This window comes from Engystomops pustulosus, chromosome 3, assembly GCF_040894005.1.
Source record: "Engystomops pustulosus chromosome 3, aEngPut4.maternal, whole genome shotgun sequence".
In the NCBI taxonomy this organism is placed as follows: Eukaryota; Metazoa; Chordata; class Amphibia; order Anura; family Leptodactylidae; genus Engystomops; species Engystomops pustulosus.
Genome location: NC_092413.1, coordinates 187,654,797 through 187,681,380, shown reverse-complemented (window position 1 = coordinate 187,681,380; position 26,584 = coordinate 187,654,797). Strand labels below are relative to the sequence as shown.

Genomic DNA, 26,584 nt, shown 5'->3' with positions numbered 1-26,584 from the left:
AAATATAGAATCTATTTTCTTTTGCTTTTACTCATCTTGTGCTGAATTTTAATTTTATGTTTCATTCCCCGTTGCAGCAGTACGCCAAATAAAATGAATGCGGTGTTGCCAGAAAGCAGTGCATTGTGGGAGTTTAGATGACGGCTTTATGGCTGATCCAAGCGTACATGTTTTATTTTAGTAGTGGGAAGGATAAGTGACGCACAGACACCCTCGCTGCCACTTATCTTATAGAAGAGCAAGGCTTCAGGCAGGTTAATAACTTGTCCTATCATTCTTTTCCCCTTCCAGTAGCCACTCAGAAGTACAACATTACTTTGTGGCACAACCCCTTTAAGGGGATAGTTTTTAAAAACCGTATGATAAAAATCACATTCTGCTCCCAGTGCTTTGTAGTCTCATCTTTGTTCCATTCGACCTGTCCTTTGTTTTTAGCTATTGACTGGTCACTTCCATTGACTCTACAGCACTGCCGTGTTCTAGTCTCTGCTGCCTATCTTTGTGTCTTTTGAGGACTATATACAATATAGTTGTATCTGGTTGCCTATAGGCTGGTGTTAGAGGTCCACAGCAGTGATCCAGAGATAATTTTCTAGTGATCGTTTCTAAAACTAGTGCGCTAATAATACCATTTATTGGTGGTGTGGGAAGTACAACAGAACTACTACTATTATTACATCTACTGTAATAACTGACCCATCTGTATACTCAACATTGACCATGGAAACGATGCAATTTGCTATACACCATATATACGCTATAAATACCAATTATACACAGTGAGAGGTGATTACATACCAGTTACTGCAATACGTCATGGGGTATAGAGGTCCCATAACTGGTAATAGGTTAAACCAATCCCCATTCAACTTTAAATTCTTAATTGTGACCTTTACCATCACCTAATGAATATATGAATTATATGAATATAATTAAAGCGCTTATTATTGTTTAAACATACAGGCAGTCCCCTACTTAAGAACACTCGACTTACATACGACCCCTAGTTACAAACGGACCCCTGGATATTGATAATTTATTGTACTTTAGTCCTAGGCTACAATAACAGCTATAACAGTTATCACAGGTGTCTGTAATGAAGCTTTAGTGTTAATATTGATTCTTATGACAACCCAACATTTTTAAAATCCAATTGTCACAGAGACCAAAAAAGTTCTGGCTGGGATTACAATGATAAAATATACAGTTCCGACTTGCATACAAATTCAACTTCAGAACAAACCTACATTCCCTATCTTGTATATAACCCGGGGACTGCCTGTATAGGAAAAGCAAGATCTTGAAAAATAAGAACATTTGGAATTGTAAATTAGATTATAGTACAAATATGGAGAGAAGACTGGATATTGGAAAGAGGACAGTGTATAGGATACGGGCATGTAGCAGAGCTGTCCTACACATTGATGAATAATCCTCAGGGGGGCCATGACTCCATCCAGTCAGTGTACAACAGAAAAACATCAATCTGATTTACTCAATAGGATGTTCCTTTAGAGAAAGGTCAGGTTCTTCATTACGACAACATTGTCTTATTAGCCTTATGGGTTACGTTAGAGTGATGGGAAGGTAATCTGGGGTAAGGGTGGAAGGCGAGAAGATGTAAGGCTATGTCTATACCACATATGTCATGTATATCTATCATGTACACATACACAGTAACCATTTCTGTAGGGTTGTGAACTCCATCTAGCTGGTCTATGTTATTACGCTGAAAAACGTGCATAGTAGTCTATACTATTCCATACTAAAACAGAAACATTAGGGCTCATGTATCAATCTTTAATTTACATTTATTCTGGTGTGATTTGCGGTTTTCTGTTGTATTATTATTTTGGGCTCTTTGCACTCTTTTTACAGTTTTATCATTGTTTTGCTCCTTTTTTCTGTTTTATTATTGCTTTGCTGCTTTTTTTATCCTGTTTTATTATTGTTGTGCTCCTTTTTTCTGTTTTATTCTTGTTTTGCTGCTTTTATCCCCCATTTTATTGTTTTGCTCCTTTTTTCTGTTTTATTATTACTTAGCTGCTTTTTTCTCCCATTTTATTATTGTTGTGCTCCTTTTTTTCTGTTTTATTATTGTTTTGCTCATTTTTTGCACTCTATTATTGTTTTGTGCCCTTTTTTTGGGCTCTGTGCACTTTTGGCAAAATGTTTTCATTGTGGCGTGTTTTGTGGGAGGGAGATTTGATTGACAATATTTTTGAAAAAGTTGCATAAAAAGTCTCAAAGGTATGCCACAGAAAAATTGGTTTAAAAAAACACATTCTAAATCAGTATATCGCCGTGTCAGTGTGGTCAGTTCTAAAATGGTGCGGTACTCCTAACCGATGAGACAAATTCAACAACGACTGTGTGACAATTTGATGAATTAGAGGAAAAGCAAAACGGTTAGAAAGCAAATGCATTAGAAAAGTAGCAGTCAATCAACAGCAGCAGGGGCTCCATGTCACATGCCAAAACTGGATCCTGGCAGCCAAGAGCACCAGTTATGCACCTGAAATGTCAATGATCACAACTAGTGCCTTATCGCAAGTCAGGAGGAACACTATACCAGGGCTCCAGTGGTAGCCAGCACCAGGCAGCTTAAGTGGCGGTACTTGGCAAAATTGGAGTCGGTACTTCACCCCAATCACCGTTAGTGCCACACTGGCACCCCTTCTGTAGTACCCCCTATGCAACATGTAAGAACGTGCCTCTCATAGTGTATGTATGTTACTGTAACGTTAAGCCTTCTGGAATACTATGTACAAAACAATCCCCCCCCTGGGGATCAATAAAGTAGCATTCCAAAAAAGTCTCCTGATAATATATCGGACCTATAGGGGCACATTTACTTACAAGGTCCCTTGAGTTCACTAAAAGTGCATTGTCCATCTATAATGCTGCATGCGGCGATTCACTAAGATCTTGTGCCAGAAATCATTAATCTGGCGCTTCCCTGCACTGGTCGACAGAGTTCACCATATTTTTGTGGTGCACCTTTAACATAGGGCGTGCTACACAATTTGTAAGCTAAATACCGCTCAGTTCGAATCAGTCGGACTGTCCGACAGCACGGCCCCTAATTTGTGTCTCATGGAAGGCAGCGCAGCTACGCAACAAAAGGGTCATGTGCGACACGCAGCGCACACACTTATTAAATACTTGTGCAAGCCGTTTTAGCCATGAAGAACGTGCAGTGTCTGACAAAAGTGCCGCACACAACTCTTAGTAAATGTGCCCCACTGTGTGGAAAGATGGACATTGCCACAGGACCTGCATAAGAAAAGAGGACCTTGGTGCTGAAACAATACAGCATTGCCTGTAGAAAGATACTTGTATTATTGCATCCGGTGTGTCCACGGGGTGTGAGGTCCGCTCACTTGCTGATCACAATAGTAAATGACCGCCATAGCCAAAACCACTGGCTGGCTATGTACCACAGAGATCTGTATGAACCCATAGAAATACATGGGCTGGTTGATGGCTAGCTCATGGTCCACAACAACAGCTAGCAAAGAACCCTAAAATATATTTGTGCGCATATAGCCTTTCTGGGGAAAGGAGCTCACAAGTCACAGAGCAATAAGCTGTAGGGTTCCTGAGCTATGTCTATGTATGCCTGACCCCGGGGTGGGGGTTACACCTAGGTAATAGCTATATGGGAAAGCATGGCACTCTCCAGATTGAGACTTTCCAGATTATGGGATAATGAGGGTCATTTATCTTACCTCGGTTTGTTTTGGCTTGTTTTTGCCTTGTCTTTTTCATCAATCTCACTTTTTCCTTGTGTTGATTGTTTTTGTTTTTCAGATCTCTTTTTGAGACATTTGTTATAAATGTCTCAAAATTGTCACATGAAATGTCTCAAATCACTAGTTTCCATTTTCTAAGTTTTCCTTAAGTATGGTTTCGTCTGGAGTTTTTTTTTGTGCCAAAAAATGGCGCAAATTTTAGACAATTTGAAATGATAAATGTCTCTTGCGCCATTTAGCACATCTGGAATAGAAGATAAATGTGTCTAAATGACGAATTCAAGTGTCCGGCAGACATTTCAAAATGTCCCCAAAAAGGTGCAAAAATTGCAAATTGTCAAAAAATGTCTTGAAAAAACAGGAAGAAAATAAAGATAAATGACCCCCTCTGTCTTCTTTCTTGTCTGAATAATGAGGTCACTTTTCTCTCTATCGATGCAGGTTACCATGGATTGTACTGTGAGGAGGAGTACAACGAGTGTCTATCAGCCCCATGTCAGAACGGAGCATCCTGTAAAGATCTAGTGAATGACTACCAGTGTGTCTGCCCGCCAGAGTATGAAGGTATAGTGATCATTGTCTAACACCAATTGTCTATTTATAATTATGTACGTGTGGAAATCCCACATGGAACTAATAGGATCAGCTATTTTGAAGAGAGCATATGGTTTACAGGAGTGACGTGTCCAATTCACCGCTCACCAAACACAGCGCCATGCATTGTACTGTGGTTGAGTTTGGTATTGCAGCTGAGCCCCAGTCACTTGAATGGCACTTTTTGCATATAAATGTGCATCCTCTTACTTATTTGAGACCCCCTTTTATATATACGGGCTCCGAGCTGACATATATTGAAGTTTTTAGCATATACCTTCTAATAAATTGGATAAATCTCAACTGGAACTCAAGACTGGTGCATGACATGGCAGTTTTCTTATTTCTCAGCTTTCCACTGCTGCACGAAACACATAAGTATCCACCCCCTCCCCCATCCTTCTCATTTAGCTTATTTTTTGTGATTTTCTTCCCGTTATTATAATGAGTGGTGCTGATACCCTGTACTGGTACATGTGCTTCACATATAATTGTACATTTCTACAAATATCTGGTGAGTATCAAACAGTATTACTTACATTTATGGAAATCTGAGTCACAGCTTTTATTTGATTTGTGACCAATATATAATCTGTATGCCCCCCACCCCCTCATGTAATGTTATTAGCCCTGCTGGGAGATCTGAGCCATATTTACAGCTTTGGAGGATGGGAGGCAGCCGTATACATGAGGGAAAGCAGGAATGCTTGGAATCTGTCGTATTCAGGACAGCCGTACATATTCATGTAAAATAGATGCTTCCTGTCTGCTCTGTAGTTCTTGGCTCCGTCTGAATTTTCCTTTTGGAGAGTCTGAGACGTGATGGTTGTCCTTCTTGTGTCCATGTGTTATTACACGGCTCATGTAGGTGTGCAGACCGGCTTCTGTAAAAAGACACAAATGTTCTTATAATTGCTGTAAGTCTAACTAAACTTTAAACAAACATTATTTTAAAAAAAACATTATTTTTTAATGCATAGAGGAGTAAACTTTGTAATATACTTTATTAGAAAAAAATCCTTCCTTTCTTCCCTATTTGAGCAGTTTGTATACATCAGCTCTATACCACTGACATCTCCTCAGACAGAGGAATCATCAAGGGAAATATTCTCTAGGTATGGCAAGAGTTCATTATTAGCCTCCTTATCAGTCTGAAAGGAAATCAATGACTGAGAAAATATTTTTAAAAAAACCTATAAAACCTATAAATACTCCTAGAAAAGAAACTTATAATTAGCAGCACAAAGATGACCAGCGCTCCAGGCTGCGAATTATGCACACCCCGAAATGGGAACATTGCATGGAGTCACCTCCCTCTCACCAGCAGAGCTATTCGAAATTTGTGCAGTGATGATCCAATGATCATCCGTGATGATCCGTCGCCATGACAGCCTGGAGTCTGTAAGAGACTCCAGGTTGTCATTTCTGGGGATCACATTTTAACCGATCAGCACTTACTGCATACAGCTTTATTGCAGTATATTGTAGGAATGATCAGACCCCCTAGGGTTAAAGTACTCAAAGGGTCTGCAAATAAAGTTTAAAAAAAAAGTATAAAAAAAATCGGTAAAAAAACCTTAAAAATCAAAGCACCCCCTTTCCCTAGAACTGATATAAAAATAAACAAATAAAATCATATTGTATCATGTTGTATTGGCACATCCCAAAAATCCTGATTTATCATAACATAAAACCGGTTATTCTTGGCGGTGAAATTTCTGAAATATCAGTTTTCTGCTATTTTGCAACACATGAAAAAATTTATAAAAAGTGATCAAAAGATTGTACCGTCCCCAAATTGGTAGCAATGAAAACGACATCACGTCCTGCAAAAAATGACACCTGACACAGGTCTGTACATGTACACTGAAGTATGGAAAGGTTATGAACGCTAGAATATGGCTAAATGAAGAAAACATTTTTGTACAAAAGGTTTTAATTTTTTCATTTAAACATAATAAACTTTATATGAATTTCGTATCTGAAATTGTAACAACGTAAAGACTAAAGAGAAGGTGTCATTTGCAGCAAACAGTTGAAGTTGGGGAACAAAAAATGGAAACTCAAAAGTGAAAAAAGTCTCCGTCCTCATGCATTTCCCTTGGTTATAGTGAAATCTATACATCATATATACACTGTTAGATCCAGTCTGACTGCAGCTGTATAGGGGGCAATGCACTGAAGAGCTGAAGTTGGGTTGATACCCTGTGTATCATCGGTCACTATGATACAGTAAAATCCATCCATGAAATGCAGCCGCCACATGGATCATTCGTGATGCCTGGAGCCTAAAGAACAAAAATAATGTAATTACCAGGAAACATATGTTCCTTAATCAGTAACAAGCTATTCCGGAGTTTTGTTAGTTCTGTATTGATCTGAGTAAGCTGAACGACGATCAGTATGGCCGCCATTACAAGTCTTGTCTCTTCGCTTTCCTGATCCATCACAGAACATATGGCTTGACTCTAGAAAAGCTTGGTGGCAATCTCTGGGAAAGCTGAGTGAGAATGGGTATTACAGCTTTCCCAGAGATTGGTTTTGGTTTACAGCAGCATATGGTAGCTCCACAAACAATTGTAATAGATGTGGAATTAGAACATAAACAGCAGATGCCGAATTAAAATATTGTGTCTCGAAAAACATAAATCTGTGATGAGGTTTAGGAGGTAGAGTCACGCATCACATGACTACTGAAATGTGCAGCCGCCCCCGGGAGAAGCCATCACTCGGGTTGTCTTTTTGATAGATGAACCTGGTGACGAGTGACTGGCTGCTGGTTCTCTCCTTCCTCGGCTCCTGTGCTCATTAGAAGTATTTTAAATGCATTACTTCCCTGCTAGAGGGCAGTCTCTCACATGCAGATCGATGAGATGGATTGGGTGACAGCCGAATTAGCGCTGCATTGAGCGTCTGCCTTCTTCACTTTATTAGAGGACTGTCTTGTTAACAGTGGATGAAGGCGAACTCAGCATTTAATGGAAATAGAGGATATTGGTTAATAAATTGTTAAAGTAGCCCAGGTAGACATATACTATAAAGAATCATTATGGATTTTGTGTGGGTTCTGTAAAAGGTGTCTGTGTGTGTATATAGTGACAAGCAGTAGGCTTTCAGGCTTCACCATCCGCTACAAAAAAAATCTTGGCTATTTCGACGTGGCGCATTGGTGCCGGCTTTCACGCGACAGATATTGGGGGGCGTGGCCGTCGGACAACCTGACAGATTCTGAACAAACGCGGAACTTAAGAAATGATTTGTGTCGCAAGACACGCACTCACATGCACCGGGAAGAAAAAGGTGAACTCCGGCGGACCTCGATGCAGTAGCGACACCTGCAGGAAATTGGGCACACGACCTTAGTGAATCCCGGGAGACCCGAATCCTCGTCGGACAATGCTCTGCGTGTTCGCGACTGGACCGGGTAAGTAAATGTGCCACAGTGTTACTATTTTGCTACTGGTCGAGAAACCATCTTTTTCATTCACCAGTAGCTCCGTGTGTTATTAGGTTGATTCCAAAACGAAAGGTAATTGACTTGAATTGAAGAGAAGCCACGAAGAAGAAAAGAGAAACCTCATCATCCAGCTCATTCATAGTGGTCTCTCAGCCTAGAAAATAGCCAGACTGCATCATGTGGGCACCATGAAAGCTGGAAGAGAATTAAAGTCAACTTATCCATTCCAAAGCCATGAGGTAGACATTCAAGCAAAATATTGCAGTCAACAAGACGGCTCATCACAAGATCTATCACGTGTGGCAAACATAATAGTGAGATCACAGACATCCATGCAAGCAATGTACATTACACAAGTCGGGAATAGTGGCCCGGAAAAAGTGGAGAAGCCTTGACTTTAATATCTTCATCAGAAATTTCAGCTGGAGTTTGCAAAAAAACGTATGAAAAGTTGACGGTGGAAGATTGGAAACAGGGGATTTGTACCAATCAGTTGAGAGTAAAATGACTGGGCACTAATGGGGGAAAATTGGTTGTGAAGAATCAAGGGAAAAGGGGGCTAAGGATCAAGAAATTAATGTAATATCATGTTGGTGGAGGAAACCTAACGATATGAGGTTGTTTCATAGTCAAAGGTGTTGGATATTTGACAAAGATCGATGGTGGTCTCAATACTGAAACTAGACGTTAGTCTTCTAGAAGAGGTGTTACTTCCACTTGAGTTATATGGGCATGAAAAGAAAGACATAGGGTGAGATTTATTACCGCTTTATGCCAGTTTCTTGCTGGTCATGGGGGTTGTGGCCGCTATGATACGCCGATGCAGGAGCGCTGACTTATTATAAGTCTCCCAAAGAGTGTCCTAGCACGAAAAATACCCAAAGTATTTGTTGAGAATGGGAAGAAATGGTTCCATGACAATGACGTAGAGTTGCAGGATTGGCCTCCACAGTCCTCAGACCTCAACTCAACTGAACACTTGTGGGTAAAGTTGAAGAAAAAAATGTATTCCTACTCAAGTGTGTTGACCAGTATGCACCAACATTGGGAATATGTAGAAGAGACCTGGGATGAGATTTCAGTTGAGACATGGTTGGATCTGATGATCCATGTATAGAATGAGTCATGGAGTGTTAAAAGCCAAATGTGGATTTACAAAATAATAAATGTTAATTTTTAGGAGCAAATTAAAAGCATTGCAGTTACATGAAAAGAATGTGCATAACTAAGCACATACTAAATATCTACAAGTCAAATTTATGTATGAGCTAGCAAAGAGGATCTACAAAACCATGGTGGTCTCAGCTAGTAATAGGTGAGTGGCAAAGGTGGATTAAGACTGCCATGTGCCCTGGGCGGTGGGAATTTTAAACCTCCTACAAGTCTGGAATTCATGTCCTACATATGATACTAGAATTCAAGCTTCTTGTCTCTTGTGTACATGTGTATTGAGTGCAGGAACAGATGAGCAAGGATTTCATGGGTGAAGATCCTTCTAAAAATTGGTGGGTGGTTTGGGTAGCCATGGGCCTGCCAGAATTCTTGGGCCTGAGGCTACCACCTAGACCTCCAATATTATAATCCCTTACGGATGCAGGGATGTATATTTTAGGCTTTGTCTGGTTGCTGTATTGGATTAAAGGCAAGTTTTTTCCAACAGGTAGGGGGTATTGTAACAAATTCAAAAAGTGTATTATCCCCCACCGGGGCCTAGGCTTTTTCTGGCTTGGCAGGTCTCTGGTAGGTGGAAGTACAAGAAAGGAGGGATAGGCTGAAGGAATCGGATGTTTCTCCCTGGGGGAACCCCGATGTAGATGTAGGTATCCCTGGTGTTGGTGAATGGGGCACCCTTGGTGGTATCAGCCTTACCCAGGGATCCCTCAGAGACAGAGAATGTCAATCTTTCAACTTACAGTTTGTTTATACGGAGTCCAGCAAAAGCCCAAACAGCAGTAACAATCAACTCTGTCAAGATGGCTGGTTTGATGGTGTTCCACAGGAGTTGCTCACAGCCTGGTCTAGGTAGCTTTAGGCTGGAGATGGATAGGTGTCTGCTTCATAAAAGGATGTTGCAGACTCCTGAAGTGGATGTCTGCTTGGGCCTGGTCTCCACACAGGGCAGCGTGCCACAGACACATGTACTCCTTATTCCATCCTGGGCAGTAAGCGGTAGTGATGGGTCATTTGCAGATGAGCTGGTAGAAAAAGCTGACTCGTTCGCAAAAACGTTGGGAGTCGGCTCAGTTCAGTGAGCCGATAGTTTGCCTAATTACGCCCCTAAACGGCTCACAAAGCCTTCTTTAACCTGATATAATCGGGTTAAAAGTATAGTGGAGGGGGAACTGGTTGGTATGAGGCTCCCTATTATATATTTAATAGGGAGCCATTCAGGAGCCAGAAGAGCCGGTTCTTCTTAGTAAGCTGAGCCTAATGACCCAGCTCACTAAGAAGAGCTGGACTTCCCATCACTAGTAAGAGGCTAGCTTTCCAGCCACAAGGGGTTTTATAAATTCCCCTTGTGAAGTGGCAAGCTTCTCATCCAACCAGCACTCTCTTTACAATGTAAGAACAACATTAACTAACAACAACTAATTGGTTACAAGAATGATACATTCCTTCTCAGGCGGATACTTAACACCTGCATTACCATTTCCAGATACTTGTGGTCTCCCTAGGGTTGATCAGGCCGAGAGAAACACTAATGTGGGATTTTGATTTTGCAACACTGCGTTGGCAGGGGTGTTGCATAAGATCACAATTAGATTTCCAATTTTCCTTGTGGTTCAAAAGTTATCCACATCGATTGTCATGTGTGTTCATTATGATTGGATCCAGCCCCTTCAGTTGTATGTTCAGCACTAGGGAAGTTGTTATTGCAACTTTCTGTGTTGATAACCTTCGGATTGCGACAATTGATTTCCGAGACAATTGTAGTAACTTTAGGAAATTTGAATCCCCATAATGTGAACCCAAAATTAGCGAATCAGAAAAGTAAGCAAATATATACATAACATGAGCTTCTTCAGGGTCTGTACAATACATGGCATACTAGCCCAAAGTGGGCGCTCATTGTGGCACAGGACTGTACTGTAGATAGGCACTATTAGGGGATGGTTAGTGTCTGTGCCATTATACTGGATGTTGACAATATGGTAACTAGAGACCTCTGTAGTTTAAAGGGCATCTACCACCAAGATGAAGTGTTGTATGCCAATGAGCCTATGGGGCTCCAGGCCTCATAGGTGTTAATGATGCATGGACCCCCTCAGGCTCATTTGCATATAGTCTTCATCCCGGTGGTAGATGCCCTTTAAGGGAGCGCTGCAGTGATATATACACAGTTCTCTCCTCTGGATTATTAGTAAATCCCAGCAGTTTTCAGCCGGTCCTTTGTAAATGGAATATCTCCGCGTCCCGAGTAAACACATCCAGCGCTCTGAAAACCTGCACATTTATTTAGCAGCAGTGACATGTTTTCTTGAGGTGGGTTTATGCCGCTGGGCGTTTGAACAGGGACAAGAGCTTTGATATATCTGTTTGATGTTTATTTGTAGTCGTTTCATTATGTAGATTAATGCAAAGATAAAAAAAGAGACAAAGACCCAGGCTGGGAGCCAGGAGACATATCTAGGCTGCAGGAGGAAGGCATTAACATAAGAAGGATAGAGGAGACATTTATATGCTGCCGCACTTTATTTTTCGGCATTTATTTAGCTTACAGACTAAAACCTCGGTTTACAAACTATTCGGGCATTCATTTAAAGTATGTCAACACCAGTGAATTAGTAATGTGGCTGCCGCCATTTATCTTTCCATTTGCCGGTTTGTAAGATAACTCCAAGATGTTAAAGGGAAACTACCCCCTCCAACAAGGTTTACTCTTCAAGGGGTTTCAGGAATTATTATTGATGTCCTCTCCTCAGGATAGTTGTGTGGACTGGCCCAACACCTCGCCTCCTCACTAATGAGATGTTTGGCACCATATAAACAAAGTGTATCAAACTGAAAGCAGTTCTACTTTAGTCCATCAGTAAGTTGTACATTAAAGGGGTTGTCCACTTTCAGCAATCAATATTGTTTGTGTAATAAAAAGTGATACAATTTTCCAGTAAACTTTCTGTATCAATTCCTCAATTCCTTTTCTAGATCTCTGCTTGTTGGCATTCTATAGGAATCTTTGTGGTCATGTGATGTCACACAGGTGCACTGCACCTTATATCACACGGCTCTGATTAATCTCTGTGATATAACAAGCCGTGCATTTGTGTGACATCACAGGACCAGTGATATAACAAGCCGTGCACCTGTGTGACATTGCATGACCATGGACCCGAGGACTGCCTGTACTTCGTTGAGTTAAGCAGCTTCTCTGTACCATTTTTATGCTCCTTCCTTCTCCCATAGTGAGCAATGTATCTGAAAGCCTTCAGAGCTCCCCACTGCATTAAGATAAAACTACTTAAAGGACATCTAACCAATTGTCTAAGTATTTGCATTACAATATAATTGTGTGTTATAACTTACCTTGCACCCTGAAAAAATCCTGGGGTAGTCCCAGGGGCTGGACTTTGGTTTGGATGCATTTCAAAAAACATGTGCCTTGTCTGTGTTACTCACTCCTCAAAGCTTAGCCCCCATCCTTGTGCTCCTGTACAGCTCCACCTCCTGCTCCTTCTCAGAGGCCACAGTTTGGAGATGACATCAGTGGGGGAGGGACAAGCTGTACAGGAGCACAAAGATGGAGGCAGCCTGCAGCTCAGACAAGTCACATGTTGTTTTGTGAAATGCATCCAAACCAAAGTCCAGACCCTGGGACTACCCCAAGATTTTGTCAGGGTGCAAGAGTAAATTATAACACACAATTATATTGTAATGCAAATGCTTAGAAAAGGCAGAGAGGCATGTTTGCACTGCAGGTGTACAATCTGTCTTCAGTGAAAATGAGGTCCCTGGTGACAGGTTCCCTTTAAGATATAGTCTACTAAACTCATGCACTAACTTAAACTAAAAAGTCTTAGCAATTACTGATATGTGTATTATCAATAAAGTGCTATCGTATCACACAGGTCGTCATTGTGAGCTGTATAAAGACCCCTGTGTGAATGTCAGCTGTCAAAATGGAGGAACTTGCGACAGTGAAGGATTAAACGCTACCTGTGTCTGTGCTTCTGGATTTATGGGTGAGTAAAACACTGAATAGTCACTTGTGTAGTATTTATTGGTTATACATGTTTGATTCTTATCAGGGGCATAACTAGGAAAGGCTGGGCCACATAGCAGACTTCTGCATGGCCCCCCCTTCACCTTAAAACTGTACATATACATATGTATACATAGACATGTTTGTACAATCACACACATTTATGGCATATATACACATACAGCATATACTTTTCATATACACACGCACAGCATATATACACACATACAGCACTTGTATACAGTTCATATATACAGGCAGTCCCCGGGTTACATACAAGATAGGGACTGTAGGTTTGTTCTTAAGTTGAGTTTGTATGTAAATCGGAACTGTATACTTTATCATTGTAACCCCAGACAAATTATTTTTGGTCTCTGTGACAATTGGATTGTAAAAATGTTGGGTTGTCATAAGAATCAGGAGTAACAATAAAGCTTCATTACAGACTCCTGTGATAACTGTTATAGCTATTTATTGTAGCCTAAGGCTAAAGTACAGTAAATTACTAATATCCGTTTGTAACTAGGGGTCGTATGTAAGTCAGGTGTTCTTAAGTAGGGGACCGCCTGTATATATATATACAGCCTTCCTATCCAAGAGGGTGTCAGAGGCCTCAGATATTACTTCATGCAGTCCAGTAGCTGCAGACCACTTGGGAGAAGTAGTTGGCAAGAAGTAGAAGTGAGAGATCCCCAGTCCTGCCGTTCTGCTGTCCCCTCCCTGCTGTTCCTGCCGGCTAAGCTGTGTACTGCGGAAGATGTACAATGTGCAGTATAACAGATATAATGGTGAACATACTCCATTCTTAGTTTGGCAGGTCATATGGCTGGGGCCCCCTGACCCTCCAGGCCCTGTAGCAGCTGCTGTGGCTGCTATTGCGGTAGTTATGACCCTGATTCTTATTTAAAGTTTAAAATGCTCTATGTGTCATCTATGTAATTTTTGTTTCCTTTATTTCAGGAGCGGAGTGTGAGATTGATATCAATGAGTGTGACAGTAACCCATGCCACCACGCTGGCACCTGTGTAGATCAGCCCAATGGCTACATCTGTCACTGTCCTCATGGCTGGGTTGGAGCCAGCTGTGAGATCCGTAAGTATAAAGTAATGAGGGTCCTGAGATCAGCTTTCATTTTGTTATCAGTGTCAACCCTTGCTATAAATTAAACACAATGGAGTGGATAAAACATGGAAGAATAGAATGGCCACAAATTTACAAATGTCACAGCTAGATTTTCAGGCTGTGCTCACATCGCATTACACTTGTGTTCAACATATACATAGCAGGAAAAGGCGCATACATTGTAAGGCGCTTATGCGCATGAACGTATGGGGGCCATTGATATGGCCACACAATGTGACGGTATTCTGTCTCACCACTCTGTGACCGAGCCGTGTGGCCACTTGGCTTTCACTGGGGAGGGGACAGGTGAGGAGCGTTTCTGTGCATGAGGGTCATTAATACATATAAACCCAACCTAAAGATAAAAGTGATGATCTGCTTCCAATACCAGGGAAAGTTTCTTATAAGCAGTTCATTTCATGCGCTAGTTTCATATTTTTTGGGGCCTATAAAAAGTTGCAAAACCCATCTATTCATAAATTCACTCCACAGTTTTTTTTAAAAATTCACGTTGGTCTTTGCCCTCCATTATAAGGATATGTTGGGCTGATTTCTGATTTGTACTGAAAGAGAACCTGCCATTTAAATTAAGTTACCTAAAATGAATACTTAAATTATAAACTATGATTAAAAAGAATTGCCCGTATGAGTGTTAAAAAAAATCTGTTACACCATTGAGTGCTTGGATACACTCATTGGGGCATATTTATCAGGGCCTCTGCACCACTTCAGTGGTGTAAAGGCCCTGAAATAATCACAAATGCCAGCTTATTGCTAGCACTAGCGATTATTTAGCCCAATTTGCCACATTCACGGTAGTGGGGCGTTAAGGGGTTGCGCGGCCGGGCAAGTGGAGGACCGGCGCGGGGCGGAGCCAGTGACTTTTTACATGTGTTTATTTCTATGCCAGTCAGGGCACCAAGAGCAGCGGCGGGGCTATCATGATAAATATTCCCCATTGTTTATGGGGAGCTTTCCTGGAATAAACATGATATGAACCTAGCCTTAACCACTACGTGCACCAGAACGTACTATAATGTCCTGGTGCTGCAGGGTTGTACGGAGGGAGATCACCCGCTGACAGGGAGCTGACGCCCGCCTGTTACTGCCGCGGTCAGTGCTGGCACCAAATGTGGCAGTTAACCTGTTAAGTGGCGTAGTTGACTGTACCTAACCTACAACCCATGGATGCCGCCATCTTGGATTGAGACTTGTAGGCCTGCCATGTGTAATAATCTCTAATAGTAATAGTAGGGTTAAAGTACTCTGGAGGGTATGAAATAATGGTAAGAAAAAATAGAATTTTTTTTTTTAAATATGTAAAAAAAGTAAAGGTTTAAATCACCATCCTTTCCCTAGATTACATATAAAAATAAATAAACAGTAAAAAACATAAACATGATAGATATCGCCACAACCCAAAATTAAAGAAAAAAGATCATTCCCACCCGGGAACACATGTCCGAATAGCCACTTTTCCCAATTGTTTTATCCATGAATATTTTAATAAAAAATTATCGAACAGTCAGATGGGTCCCAATTTGATATTAAGTAATACGCCAGCGCGTACCACAAAAAAATAGGTCCGTTCACAAGTGTGAAAAAGTTATTGGCCTGAGAATTTGGCAAAATGGCAAATATTTTTTATATACAAAAGATTTAAATGTTGTTTCAATCTATTAAAACCTAATAAAACCTTTATAAATTTGGTATCCCTCTGATCATAGTAACACAAAGAATAAAGAGAAAGTGTCATTTGGAGCACAGAATAAAACCCATAAAAACGGAGTCCACAAGAAAATGCCACAAATGTCAATTTCACTACACTTGGATTTTTTTTCCAGCTTTCCAGTACATTGCATGGAATATTAAAGGAAACCTACCACTTGAAGTGGCAGGTTTCAGAAGAAAACACCGAGCACCAGCTCAGGGTGAGCTGGTGCCGGAGCTGATTTTTGTTAGTGTTTTAAACCGCGGTATCGCGATTTAAAACACTTTTTAAACTTTATAGCCGACGCAGGGAGGTACGCGCTCGGCGCTTACCATGCGCGCGGCTCTCCATCACTTCCTATGTAGCCGCGCGCACGGTTGCGCGCATGGTAAGCGCTGAGCGCGTACCTCCCTGCGCTGGCTATAAAGTTTAAAAAGTGTTTTAAACCGCGATACCGCTGTTTAAAACACTAACAAAAATAAGCTCCGGCACCAGCTCACCCTGAGCTGGTGCCCGATATTGCCATCGGAAACCTGCCACTACAAGTGGTAGGTTTCCTTTAAATGGTGCGACTAAAAAGTACAATTTGTCCCATAGATAACAAGCCCTCACACATCTCATTAAATGGAAAGAGTAAAAAAGTTATTGGAATGAGGGGAGTAAAAAACAGAAACACAAAAAGAAAAAAGGGTCCTGTAAATGTTAAAGTGGAGTGAAAAAAGAGGAGGAGCAACTCCTCTCCATGATATGTCCTTGTCCATTATGATCCACGGCTGATTTTGGCTTCAAAAACTGCACCTGAAAAGATTTCTAATAAAATGTCCGAGTTCTGATGCTGATCGTGGACATCGGATTCACAACCAAAAATGTATTATATAGATTTCTCTCCCTTTTGTGAACTCGGGTGTAAGGAATAGTAATTTAGGGGCATAGTCTGGTCTGCACAGATACTTTCAATCCGTAGAGAAACAATAAATTATTGAAATTTTATGTTGTTTTTTTTTTTACAGATTTACAGTGGAAAGCCGGTCACATGGCAGAGAGCCTGACTAACATGCCGCGCCATTCCCTGTACATCATCATAGGAGCGCTGTGCGTGGCCTTCGTGCTGATGCTGATCATACTTATTGTGGGCATCTGCAGGATTAGCCGTATTGAGTACCAGGGATCAGCTCGACCTGCCTACGAGGAGTTCTACAACTGCAGGAGCATCGACAGTGAATTCAGCAGCGCCATTGCATCCATCCGGCATGCACGGTGAGTAAGGAGAGGGAACCGTGATTGGTGTCACATTCACAGTACTGTTACTTCATGTAGGTACTTTTATATAGTTCTGCTGGAGCAGTGACAACATAGTAGAAAATAATTATCTCATAGACAAGACAATATACTTATTGAAGACGGAAATGCAGTTAGGCACATCAGAGGTCAGGGAGTTACTATACGTAGAACCAGGAAAAGGTTATAATTGGGACTGTAGAGAAAGGGTAAGGGGATCCTTTAAAGGGCATCTACCACCAGGATGAAGGATGGTAAACCAAGCACACGGACTTACTGGTGTATGCCCCCTCTGGCAGGATCTGCTCTTCTCTTAGCTTGTTATTTACAGTTTTTTTACAAAACAAGGGCATAGGAAGCTTAAAGAAGAGCAGATCCTGCCAGAGGGGAACACACCAGTATGTCAGTGTGCTTGGTTTACAATCCTTCATCCTGGGGGTAGATATTTTTTTAAGTACAGGAATGTGGGTGATAGTATCAAAACGGAGCACATACTGATATGTTACAGGTGTATATGTGACCAATAGCCGGGAGCAGGCTTCTTTATCTCTTAGCGAGTCTTTTTAGAGTAATTGGCAATTGTGGCAGTCAGGTGATGCATACATATGCAAAATATAGTCTACAGTAAATTTACAATATATCTGTGCAGAGGAGCATTGTTTTATTAGCGCTGGAGAAGTCTGCATATGAATTTATACAGATGGACATAACTCATTAAAAGCTGTATACATTTCTACGCAGTGAGCTCCCCCTAATGGTAGCAGCAGGTTTACAGCTAATAAAAAAGCAGTTTAATGTTCAGCATCCTCCCACCACAAGACTTGTAAAAGTCAAGCTACATATGTTTTAATTACACAACTTACTTCACACAGTATGTACGGTAGTAGTTTTCTGGCCCAAATCATGTATATTTGATAGTTTGAATTGTAAGCCCTTGCACTAAATTTGTAGTATGTCTCTACCAAGAAGATTTTGCTGGGGTGATCAGGAGCTTTAAAGAGGGGGTCCTAGCGGTACTCTTGAAAGAAACCAGTCCTTGACATACTACTAGTATGTTGCCACAAAGGTTAAGATCTTCTAATTCATGTTTCTTAGGCCCAAGTAGTGACAACTTCCAGAAAATCAACTTTGGGGTAAATTTTTCCATAAAGTCACAGAGGTTAGCAATGAAGTCCAGTTCTTCTCCCCTTTGAGTGCCCACTTCACTGAGACCTAAAAGAAACCTGATCTAGCAGGTGTTATTCTTCCTCACAAAATACTGATAGTGGTTTAATAGGTCAATTTCTGCTGACAGGTTCCCTTTATGTGTCCCATTTGAATTCTAAGGGACTTCCAGGACAGATATATCCTGCAGCCCCATATAAGTGAGTTTAGTGGAAGTTGGGCAGTAGACTGGCAGGCAGCCTTTCTCATGATTACTGGGGATCTCTGTGTGTGGATTACCAGCAATTAGACATAACTCATGGAGGGGAGATCAGTGTTATTAGAGGCACAAGGGAAATTGTCATGAGGATTTAGGACCACAAGCTGTTTCCAACCTATCAAAAATTAAAAATGCCCTTTTCGGGGCAGTTCGATAGGGAGAGGAGGCTGCAGTGATTAGGAAAGGTGGAAATCTGAAATAATTGCTCTTTTTAGGGCACTCTGAAGAATTGCATGTTGCTATTGTAGGGATCTTCCCGGGGGATGGTGTGTTAGGACACAGTTCACAGCAGACGTAGATGTATAAAAGATCAACTTGGCGTTTATTTTTAGCATAAACAGTCCAGCAAACATAAATACAGCAACACCGTGCTTTTAAAAGTTCAAACAAAAGACCTACCCGTCTGGGCGCTTACTAACAGGTTGTCTCACCTATCTAACACTCGTAAACACAGCGGCCGCATAGACAGGAAGATGCAGGGCTCCTCCAAACCCACATAGGCTGTTTCCTGGCTGAGAGCCCAGACCTGCAAGCTTTGGAAAGCTTTTACCTTCACAGGCTGATTAGGAGCAGAGCTCACCTGATCCAAAACCCGAACTGGATCGAGGGGAGGGAGTGGCAAGTCCCACTACCAAACCTACCTGCCACTCCATGTAAATCCAGGCCCGGCAAGATTAAACAACAACTCAGCAGCATAATACTGCTGAGCAACAGATCAATCCTGGACTTACCATCTCACACTACGTAGCAACCTAGGTGAGATGTACACCCCCTCGAGCACTTCTCCAGTGAGATGTCTACATATCCCCCCCCTCTTTTTCAGACCGGAGGGCTGAGCATTTTGTCCCCACAGACAATGTACCCTTGACAGTGCATCAGCATTCGCCTGTAATTTCCCTGGTCTGTGTTCCACAGTGAAATTGAAATTTTGTAGGGACAGAAACCATCTAGTCACCCTTGCATTTTTCTCCTTGTTTAGTTTCATCCATGTTAGGGGGGCATGGTCTGTCACTAACTTGAATTTCCTGCCTAGCAAGTAATACTTCAGGGATTCTAGGGCCCACTTCACTGCCAGACATTCACGCTCCACAATAGCATAATTCTTCTCGGCCGGGGTTAACTTCCTACTCAAGTACATCACCGGATGCTCCTCACCATTCACCACCTGTGAGAGAACTGCACCTAACCCTGTGTTAGAGGCATCTGTCTGGACCAGAAATTCTCGCCTGAAATCGGGGGTAACTAGCACAGGTTGTTGGCACAGAGAAGACTTAAGGCTTTGGAAAGCCTTCTCGGCCTCTGGAGTCCACGTCACCATTGCTGACTTTCCGCCCTTTGTCAAGTCAGTTAGCGGGGCTGCAATTGAGGCAAAGTTCGGCACAAACCTACGGTAATAGCCCGTAATACCCAGGAAAGCTCTGACCTGTTTCTTTGACAGGGGTCTAGGCCAATTCTGTATTGCCTCAATTTTATTTAACTGTGGCTTAATCAAACCCCTCCCAATAATGTAACCCAGGTACTTGGCCTCTTCTAGGGCTAGTGCACACTTCTCGGCATTTATGGTCAACCCTGCATCACTTATGGCATTCAACACAACCTGTACCTTACAGAGGTGACTTTCCCAATCGGGACTAAAAATGACCACATCATCGAGGTAGGCAGCTGAATAATCACGATGTGGTCGCAGAATCAAGTCCATCAACCTCTGAAAAGTCGCAGGTGCTCCATGTAACCCGAATGGCATCACTACATACTGGAACAACCCCTCAGGGGTGGAGAATGCAGTTTTCTCTTTAGCCTCATCAGTAAGAGGAATCTGCCAGTAGCCCTTTGTGAGATCGAGGGTGGTTATGTACCTGGCATTACCCATCTTTTCAATCAGCTCATCTACCCTGGGCATAGGATAAGCATCGAACTTGGAGATCTCATTCAACCTTCTGAAATCGTTACAGAACCTCCAAGTTCCATTGGGCTTTGGGATTAGCACAATCGGACTGGACCATTCACTCTGTGAAACTTCAATCACTCCTAGGTCAAGCATACGTTTCACCTCAGCAGACACTGCCTCTCTGCGTGCTTCGGGTATCCTATAGGGCTTGAGGTTTACTCTGCTTCTAGGCCCAGTTTCAATGTGATGACGGATGAGGTGTGTACGCCCTGGAAGGTCAGAAAACTTGTCTTTGTTTTTCTGCAAAAACTCCTTAGCCTCCTGTTTCTGTGACCCTGATAGGGTATCACCAACCTTGACCGAAGGGATTGGTTGTGACAAATTATTACCAGGATTTGTTGCCACCAAGGATTCCCTGTCTTTCCAGGATTTGATCAAGTTTATGTGATAAACTTGGAAAGGCTTCCTTCTACCTGGTTGGTGCACCTTATAATTTACCTCACTGACCTTTTCAACAATTTCATAGGGACCTTGCCACTTCGCTAGGAATTTACTCTCTATAGTGGGAACTAGTATGAGAACCCTGTCACCTGGGTTAAATGTCCTGATTCTCGCAGAACGGTTGTAAATTCTACTTTGGCTCTCTTGCGCCCTCTGGAGGTGTTCCCTTACTAGGGGCATTACAGTGGCTATACGGTCCTGCATTTGTGCTACATGCTCGATAACACTTTTGTATGGGGTGGACTCACTCTCCCATGTCTCCTTTGCAATATCTAATAGACCCCTAGGGTGACGACCATAGACCAACTCAAAGGGAGAGAACCCTGTGGACGCTTGGGGAACTTCCCTCACAGCAAACATCAGGTAAGGTAACAAGTGATCCCAATCACGACCATCTTTTTCTACCACTTTCTTCAACATATGTTTGAGGGTTTTATTAAACCTCTCCACCAATCCGTCTGTCTGGGGGTGATATACAGAGGTGCGTATAGGTGTGATTTTAAATAGCTTACATAGCTCCTTCATCACCTTAGACATAAAGGGCGTACCTTGGTCAGTCAGGATTTCTTTGGGGATCCCAGTCCTAGAGAACATATAAAACAGCTCCCGAGCAATTGTTTTAGATGCAGTGTTTCTTAAGGGCACAGCCTCAGGATAGCGGGTCGCATAGTCTAAGACAACCAAAATGTACTGGTGTCCTCTAGCCGATTTTACAATGGGACCCACTAAATCCATGGCAATACGCTCAAAAGGCACCTCTATAATGGGGAGCGACACCAAAGGACTACGAAAATGTGACACTGGGGCGCTAAGCTGACATGTGGGGCATGACTCGCAGTATTTTTTAATGTCATCATAAATTGCAGGCCAATAAAACCTCTGGAGGACTCTCTCCCGCGTTTTTTCAGTCCCCAAGTGTCCCCCAAGAACATGGTTATGTGCCATGTCAAGCACCTGACGCCGGTACGGCTTAGGGACCAGAAGCTGTTCCACAATTTCATCATTAATTTTAGTGACTCTATAGAAGAAATCATTAGTCACGGAAAAATGTGGAAATTTATTCTCAGCATCTGGTTCCTGAGGTACCCCATTCAAAACAGTAACCTGCTCTCTCGCATTTTTAAGAGTGGGGTCCTGCAACTGTGCAGCCCCAAAATTAACCCTAGACACCTCTAAGTCTGGTATATTTTGCTCAGTGGGAGGAGCTTCCTCCTCCTCTCCAGCCAGGACCTGTAAAGGAAAAGCATCACTTTCATCCTGCACAGTTTTATCATTTACAGTGGGTAATGCAACAACCTTAGGGGTATTCTCACTCCTTTCGGGGGTTTTTCTTTTTCCCCATAAAGCCCAGAACAACGGAAAATCTCGTCCCAATATTACATTATGCATGAGGTTTTTAACCACACCCACTTCATACTGTACGGAGCCTAGTTCAGTCCCGACTTTAGCCAGCACTATAGGGTAAACTTTTGTATCACCATGTATGCAAACCACACTCATGTGTTTTTTTGACCCAAAGTCCCCAGCCACCAGGCTGGCATGCACCAAGGTTACAAGGCTTCCTGAGTCCAGCAACGCCTTAACAGGGAAGTCATTAATGGTAATGTTGCAGACTTGCGGTTCAGTCTCTAGTCCAGGAACTGCAACACAAGATGGTTCCGCAAATAGCGACTGACGCCGGCTAGCGTCACACTCCATTGGCTCAGAGGTAAGGGGGCAATGGGCAGACACGTGTCCCACCTCATGGCATCTCCAGCACTTGATAGGGCCTGGTCTCCCTGGCAGGGAGTCCTTTTTAGGGCCACTTGGCCACCCGGGACCATCGCCAGTCTTTTGCCCCTGAGATACCTCTTGAGCCCTTTTCCCTCGATCAGCACCCCTCCACACTCCCCCAATCGATGGAAGTCTCTTACCAGGTGACGGCACAGACCTGGCACTCCGGGGAGGTGAAGAAGCTGCAGGAACATCACGGAGGTAGTCCTCAGTCGCTTGGAACCTCTCCACAAGGTTGACAAGTTCGTCTGCATTCTTAGGATCACCTTGTCCCACCCAGCGTTGCAGGTCAGCAGGCAGTGCTCGGAGGTAGCGATCCATCACGACCCTCTCTAGGATCTGTGCAGGAGTAGAGGTGTCTGGCTCCAACCACTTTCTTGCCAAATGGATCAGGTCATACATCTGGGACCTCGCAGATTTGTCCAGACTGTAGTTCCAGTTGCGTACCCTCCGGGCACGGACAGCAGCGGTAACTCCTAGTCGGGCAAGTATCTCTGCTTTTAGCCGAGTATAGTCCTTGACCTCCTGCTCACTGAGGTCATAGTAGGCCTTTTGAGGTTCACCTGTTAAATAGGGCGCAATGACCTCTGCCCACTCAGCAGCTGGTAGCTTCTCTCGCTCAGCCACACGCTCAAAGACAGTTAGGTAGGCCTCAACATCGTCCTCAGCAGTCATCTTTTGCAGCGCTCGCTGCACAGCCCGTCTCACATAAAAAGTCTCTGGAGCGGCTGCCACCGCTGGCTGTGGATTAGCCTCTGCAGACGCCTCTTGCTTAGCTATCAGGAGCTCGATGAGTTTTTGTTGTTGAGCCATTGCTTGTTCATGGCGCAGGTTAGCCGCTGTCTGAGCCTGCTGCTGTTGCAAATTCACTTGCATAAACTGCTTCCACATCTCCTCCATGGCGCTTGTCTGTTTTTGGAGTGAAGTAGCAGTCTTCACCCAGGACATAAGCAGCTGTAGCCAAGTTGATACACACCGTTGCCCCTAGCAACCGTTTTTGCCCGCATCCTCCACCAATTGTAGGGATCTTCCCGGGGGATGGTGTGTTAGGACACAGTTCACAGCAGACGTAGATGTATAAAAGATCAACTTGGCGTTTATTTTTAGCATAAACAGTCCAGCAAACATAAATACAGCAACACCGTGCTTTTAAAAGTTCAAACAAAAGACCTACCCGTCTGGGCGCTTACTAACAGGTTGTCTCACCTATCTAACACTCGTAAACACAGCGGCCGCATAGACAGGAAGATGCAGGGCTCCTCCAAACCCACATAGGCTGTTTCCTGGCTGAGAGCCCAGACCTGCAAGCTTTGGAAAGCTTTTACCTTCACAGGCTGATTAGGAGCAGAGCTCACCTGATCCAAAACCCGAACTGGATCGAGGGGAGGGAGTGGCAAGTCCCACTACCAAACCTACCTGCCACTCCATGTAAATCCAGGCCCGGCAAGATTAAACAACAACTCAGCAGCATAATACTGCTGAGCAACAGATCAATCCTGGACTTACCATCTCACACTACGTAGCAACCTAGGTGAGATGTACACCCCCTCGAGCACTTCTCCAGTGAGATGTCTACACTATACATACAGTAAGTTACTATAGCACAGAGCCAGTGTTAGGACTATTTGTAGTTCTATTATACAGCAATATCTTAACATCTTATTGTACGTCCTATTTGCACATGCTCCATGCAGAAAGATGTTTATAAATGTCTTGACAGTGGCCAACGGCTATAACTCCTGAACCCTGGCACCTAGAAACACAGGGTGTCATACTAAACACATATTACACATGAGAACATCCCCTTAAATATTGTGTTTCACAGAACCAGAGATATCTAAACTTAAAGTTGCAGTAAAAATGTAGATTTTTATATACAGCTTTTCTGACTGTAACTTCAACAGTGGATAAAACCAGTTTGCCTACTTATTAAAAAAAAGCTTAAATTGGGAAAATTACAAAAAAAGCTTATTTTTTCAATAATGTAATATGTAAAGCTAATCCGAAAAAAAACATCATTTAAAGAAACACATAGCAGAAGTACAACAGAACAGAACTGCATTGACATTCATACATCAATGACCCCTGCTCACGAAGGACCAGTGTTAGTACAGTGTTAAGTAAAACAACCGGTCTTAGAACGATTTGCATCAGTGTTACCTTACAGTTACAGTCTTAGAAGTATTTGCATCAGTGTTACCTTACAGTTACAGTCTTAGAAGTATTTGCATCAGTGTTACCTTACACTACCAGTCTTGGATTAAAAATTAAAACTGGGGTCAAGTCCAGGAACCAAACCATCGTCAAGAACCAAATTTCTTGACGATGTTCGGACAAACTTAACTAATCACTGATTCTGAATCTCCCAGAATATAGAAGGACATCATTGTGATCCCGTCGCTGTCCTATCACAGAATGTTTTCTTTGGAAATTTCTGATATTACTTTTTTCTTTCAGGTTTGGGAAAAAATCCCGCCCTGCGATGTACGATGCAACTCCAGTAACATATGAAGATTACAGCCCCGATGACAAACCTCTTGTGACGCTGATCAAAACAAAGGATTTGTAGTCCGCCCCCCCTGCTCTTGCTGTGTAGATTTCAGAAGAATCATCTTTTAAAAGGATGAATTACTAAACTGACTAATTATTTTTAAGGAAAAAAAAATGAATCTGAGACCTGATTCTCTGTCGCGGGATTCATTCATTCCATGCATTCTTTGGGGCGTAGTATGAACACAGCTGGAACTAACCCGTTTTCTGCAAGAGGGGCCGTCCGGCTTCCCGTGCAACGAACGGGTTAAAAATAGACCGGAAGTTTATCTAAAAATTCTTTGCAAAATCTACTTGTGTTAGCAATGTTACAGTCAGAACAGTATGCAGGCATTACCCGTAGAGTTAGAAGACGTATATAATACATCATTTATCCGTTGATATATGGCATATAGAGAGTCTACAATGTTTGTGTTGTGAATCAGAGTAATTCAACCCCAGTTGTTAAACTTTCTAACCAGAACTGACTAGACTTGTTCTCTGTTTTTAATTTGTTTGTTTTTTTTACTATTATTACTATTTTATGTGTTTTCTTTTTCTGCATGGTTCGCTAGCAATAACCCTGCCTTGTTTTTTTTTAGAACTGCTCTTGAGTCGATGTCGAGGTCCATTCAACTGTTGTGTTGGTAAAAACCAGCTCTTGTACAGATGATAAGAAGCAGATTAGATCTAGGCCAAGCTCTTATTTTTCTCAGACACAGCCAGGTTTTCTATATCGTGAGTAAGGCTTCTTATTCTAGACATTGCTGAGTTACTTCAGGAGAATCTGCTTCTTAGCTCGTGGATTGCATTGTGCTGTATGATTCATATGTGACCAGCATTTACTTTATTAGAAACTTCTTGAAAACTTCAAATATTCACAATAAATGTTATGAAATAACTCTCTGGTATTTGTTTGATGTGGTGTGAATACCGGTCATGAAAATGGTTACCCCAAAAGTATTTGTGGATGGACACAATCATGTAAGGAAAGAGTACTAGGGATGATTGTATGAGTTGGATAGATAGATAGATAGATAGATAGAGCAGTACACTAAAAATATTTGATTTGCTGCCATTTTATGTGCATTTTAAGTCTTTTCTTGTTGTAATGCTGCCATTTAAGAAATGGACAATAAGATGGAAAAAGAAAGGACAGACACTGACAGTAAGCCATAAAGATAGACTCACCTAGTTGTCCCTACCTCCTAGCTTATCATACTCTAGACAGTAGGTAACAATTGGTCGATGTTCCCTTCCTGTTCCAAAGGGAAATAAACATGGAGACAAAAACAGGACAAACACAGAAGAATGTTCATACAAATATGGGCCAAAACCAAGAGGAAGATGCAG

General features: G+C 42.3%; 1 protein-coding gene across 1 annotated transcript in view; it reads left to right on the top strand.

Annotated features, from left to right (window-relative positions):
• DNER (delta/notch like EGF repeat containing) overlaps positions 1–26,132 on the top strand; it is a 171,232-nt gene extending 145,100 nt beyond the window's left edge. The window contains exons 9-13 of the mRNA XM_072143361.1: positions 4,197–4,319; positions 12,873–12,986; positions 13,967–14,098; positions 16,850–17,096; positions 25,160–26,132. Coding sequence (XP_071999462.1) covers positions 4,197–4,319; positions 12,873–12,986; positions 13,967–14,098; positions 16,850–17,096; positions 25,160–25,271 — 728 coding nt within the window. The 3' untranslated portion in view covers positions 25,272–26,132. The remainder of the gene's footprint in view (positions 1–4,196; positions 4,320–12,872; positions 12,987–13,966; positions 14,099–16,849; positions 17,097–25,159) is intronic.
• The last annotated feature ends 452 nt before the right edge of the window (positions 26,133–26,584 follow it).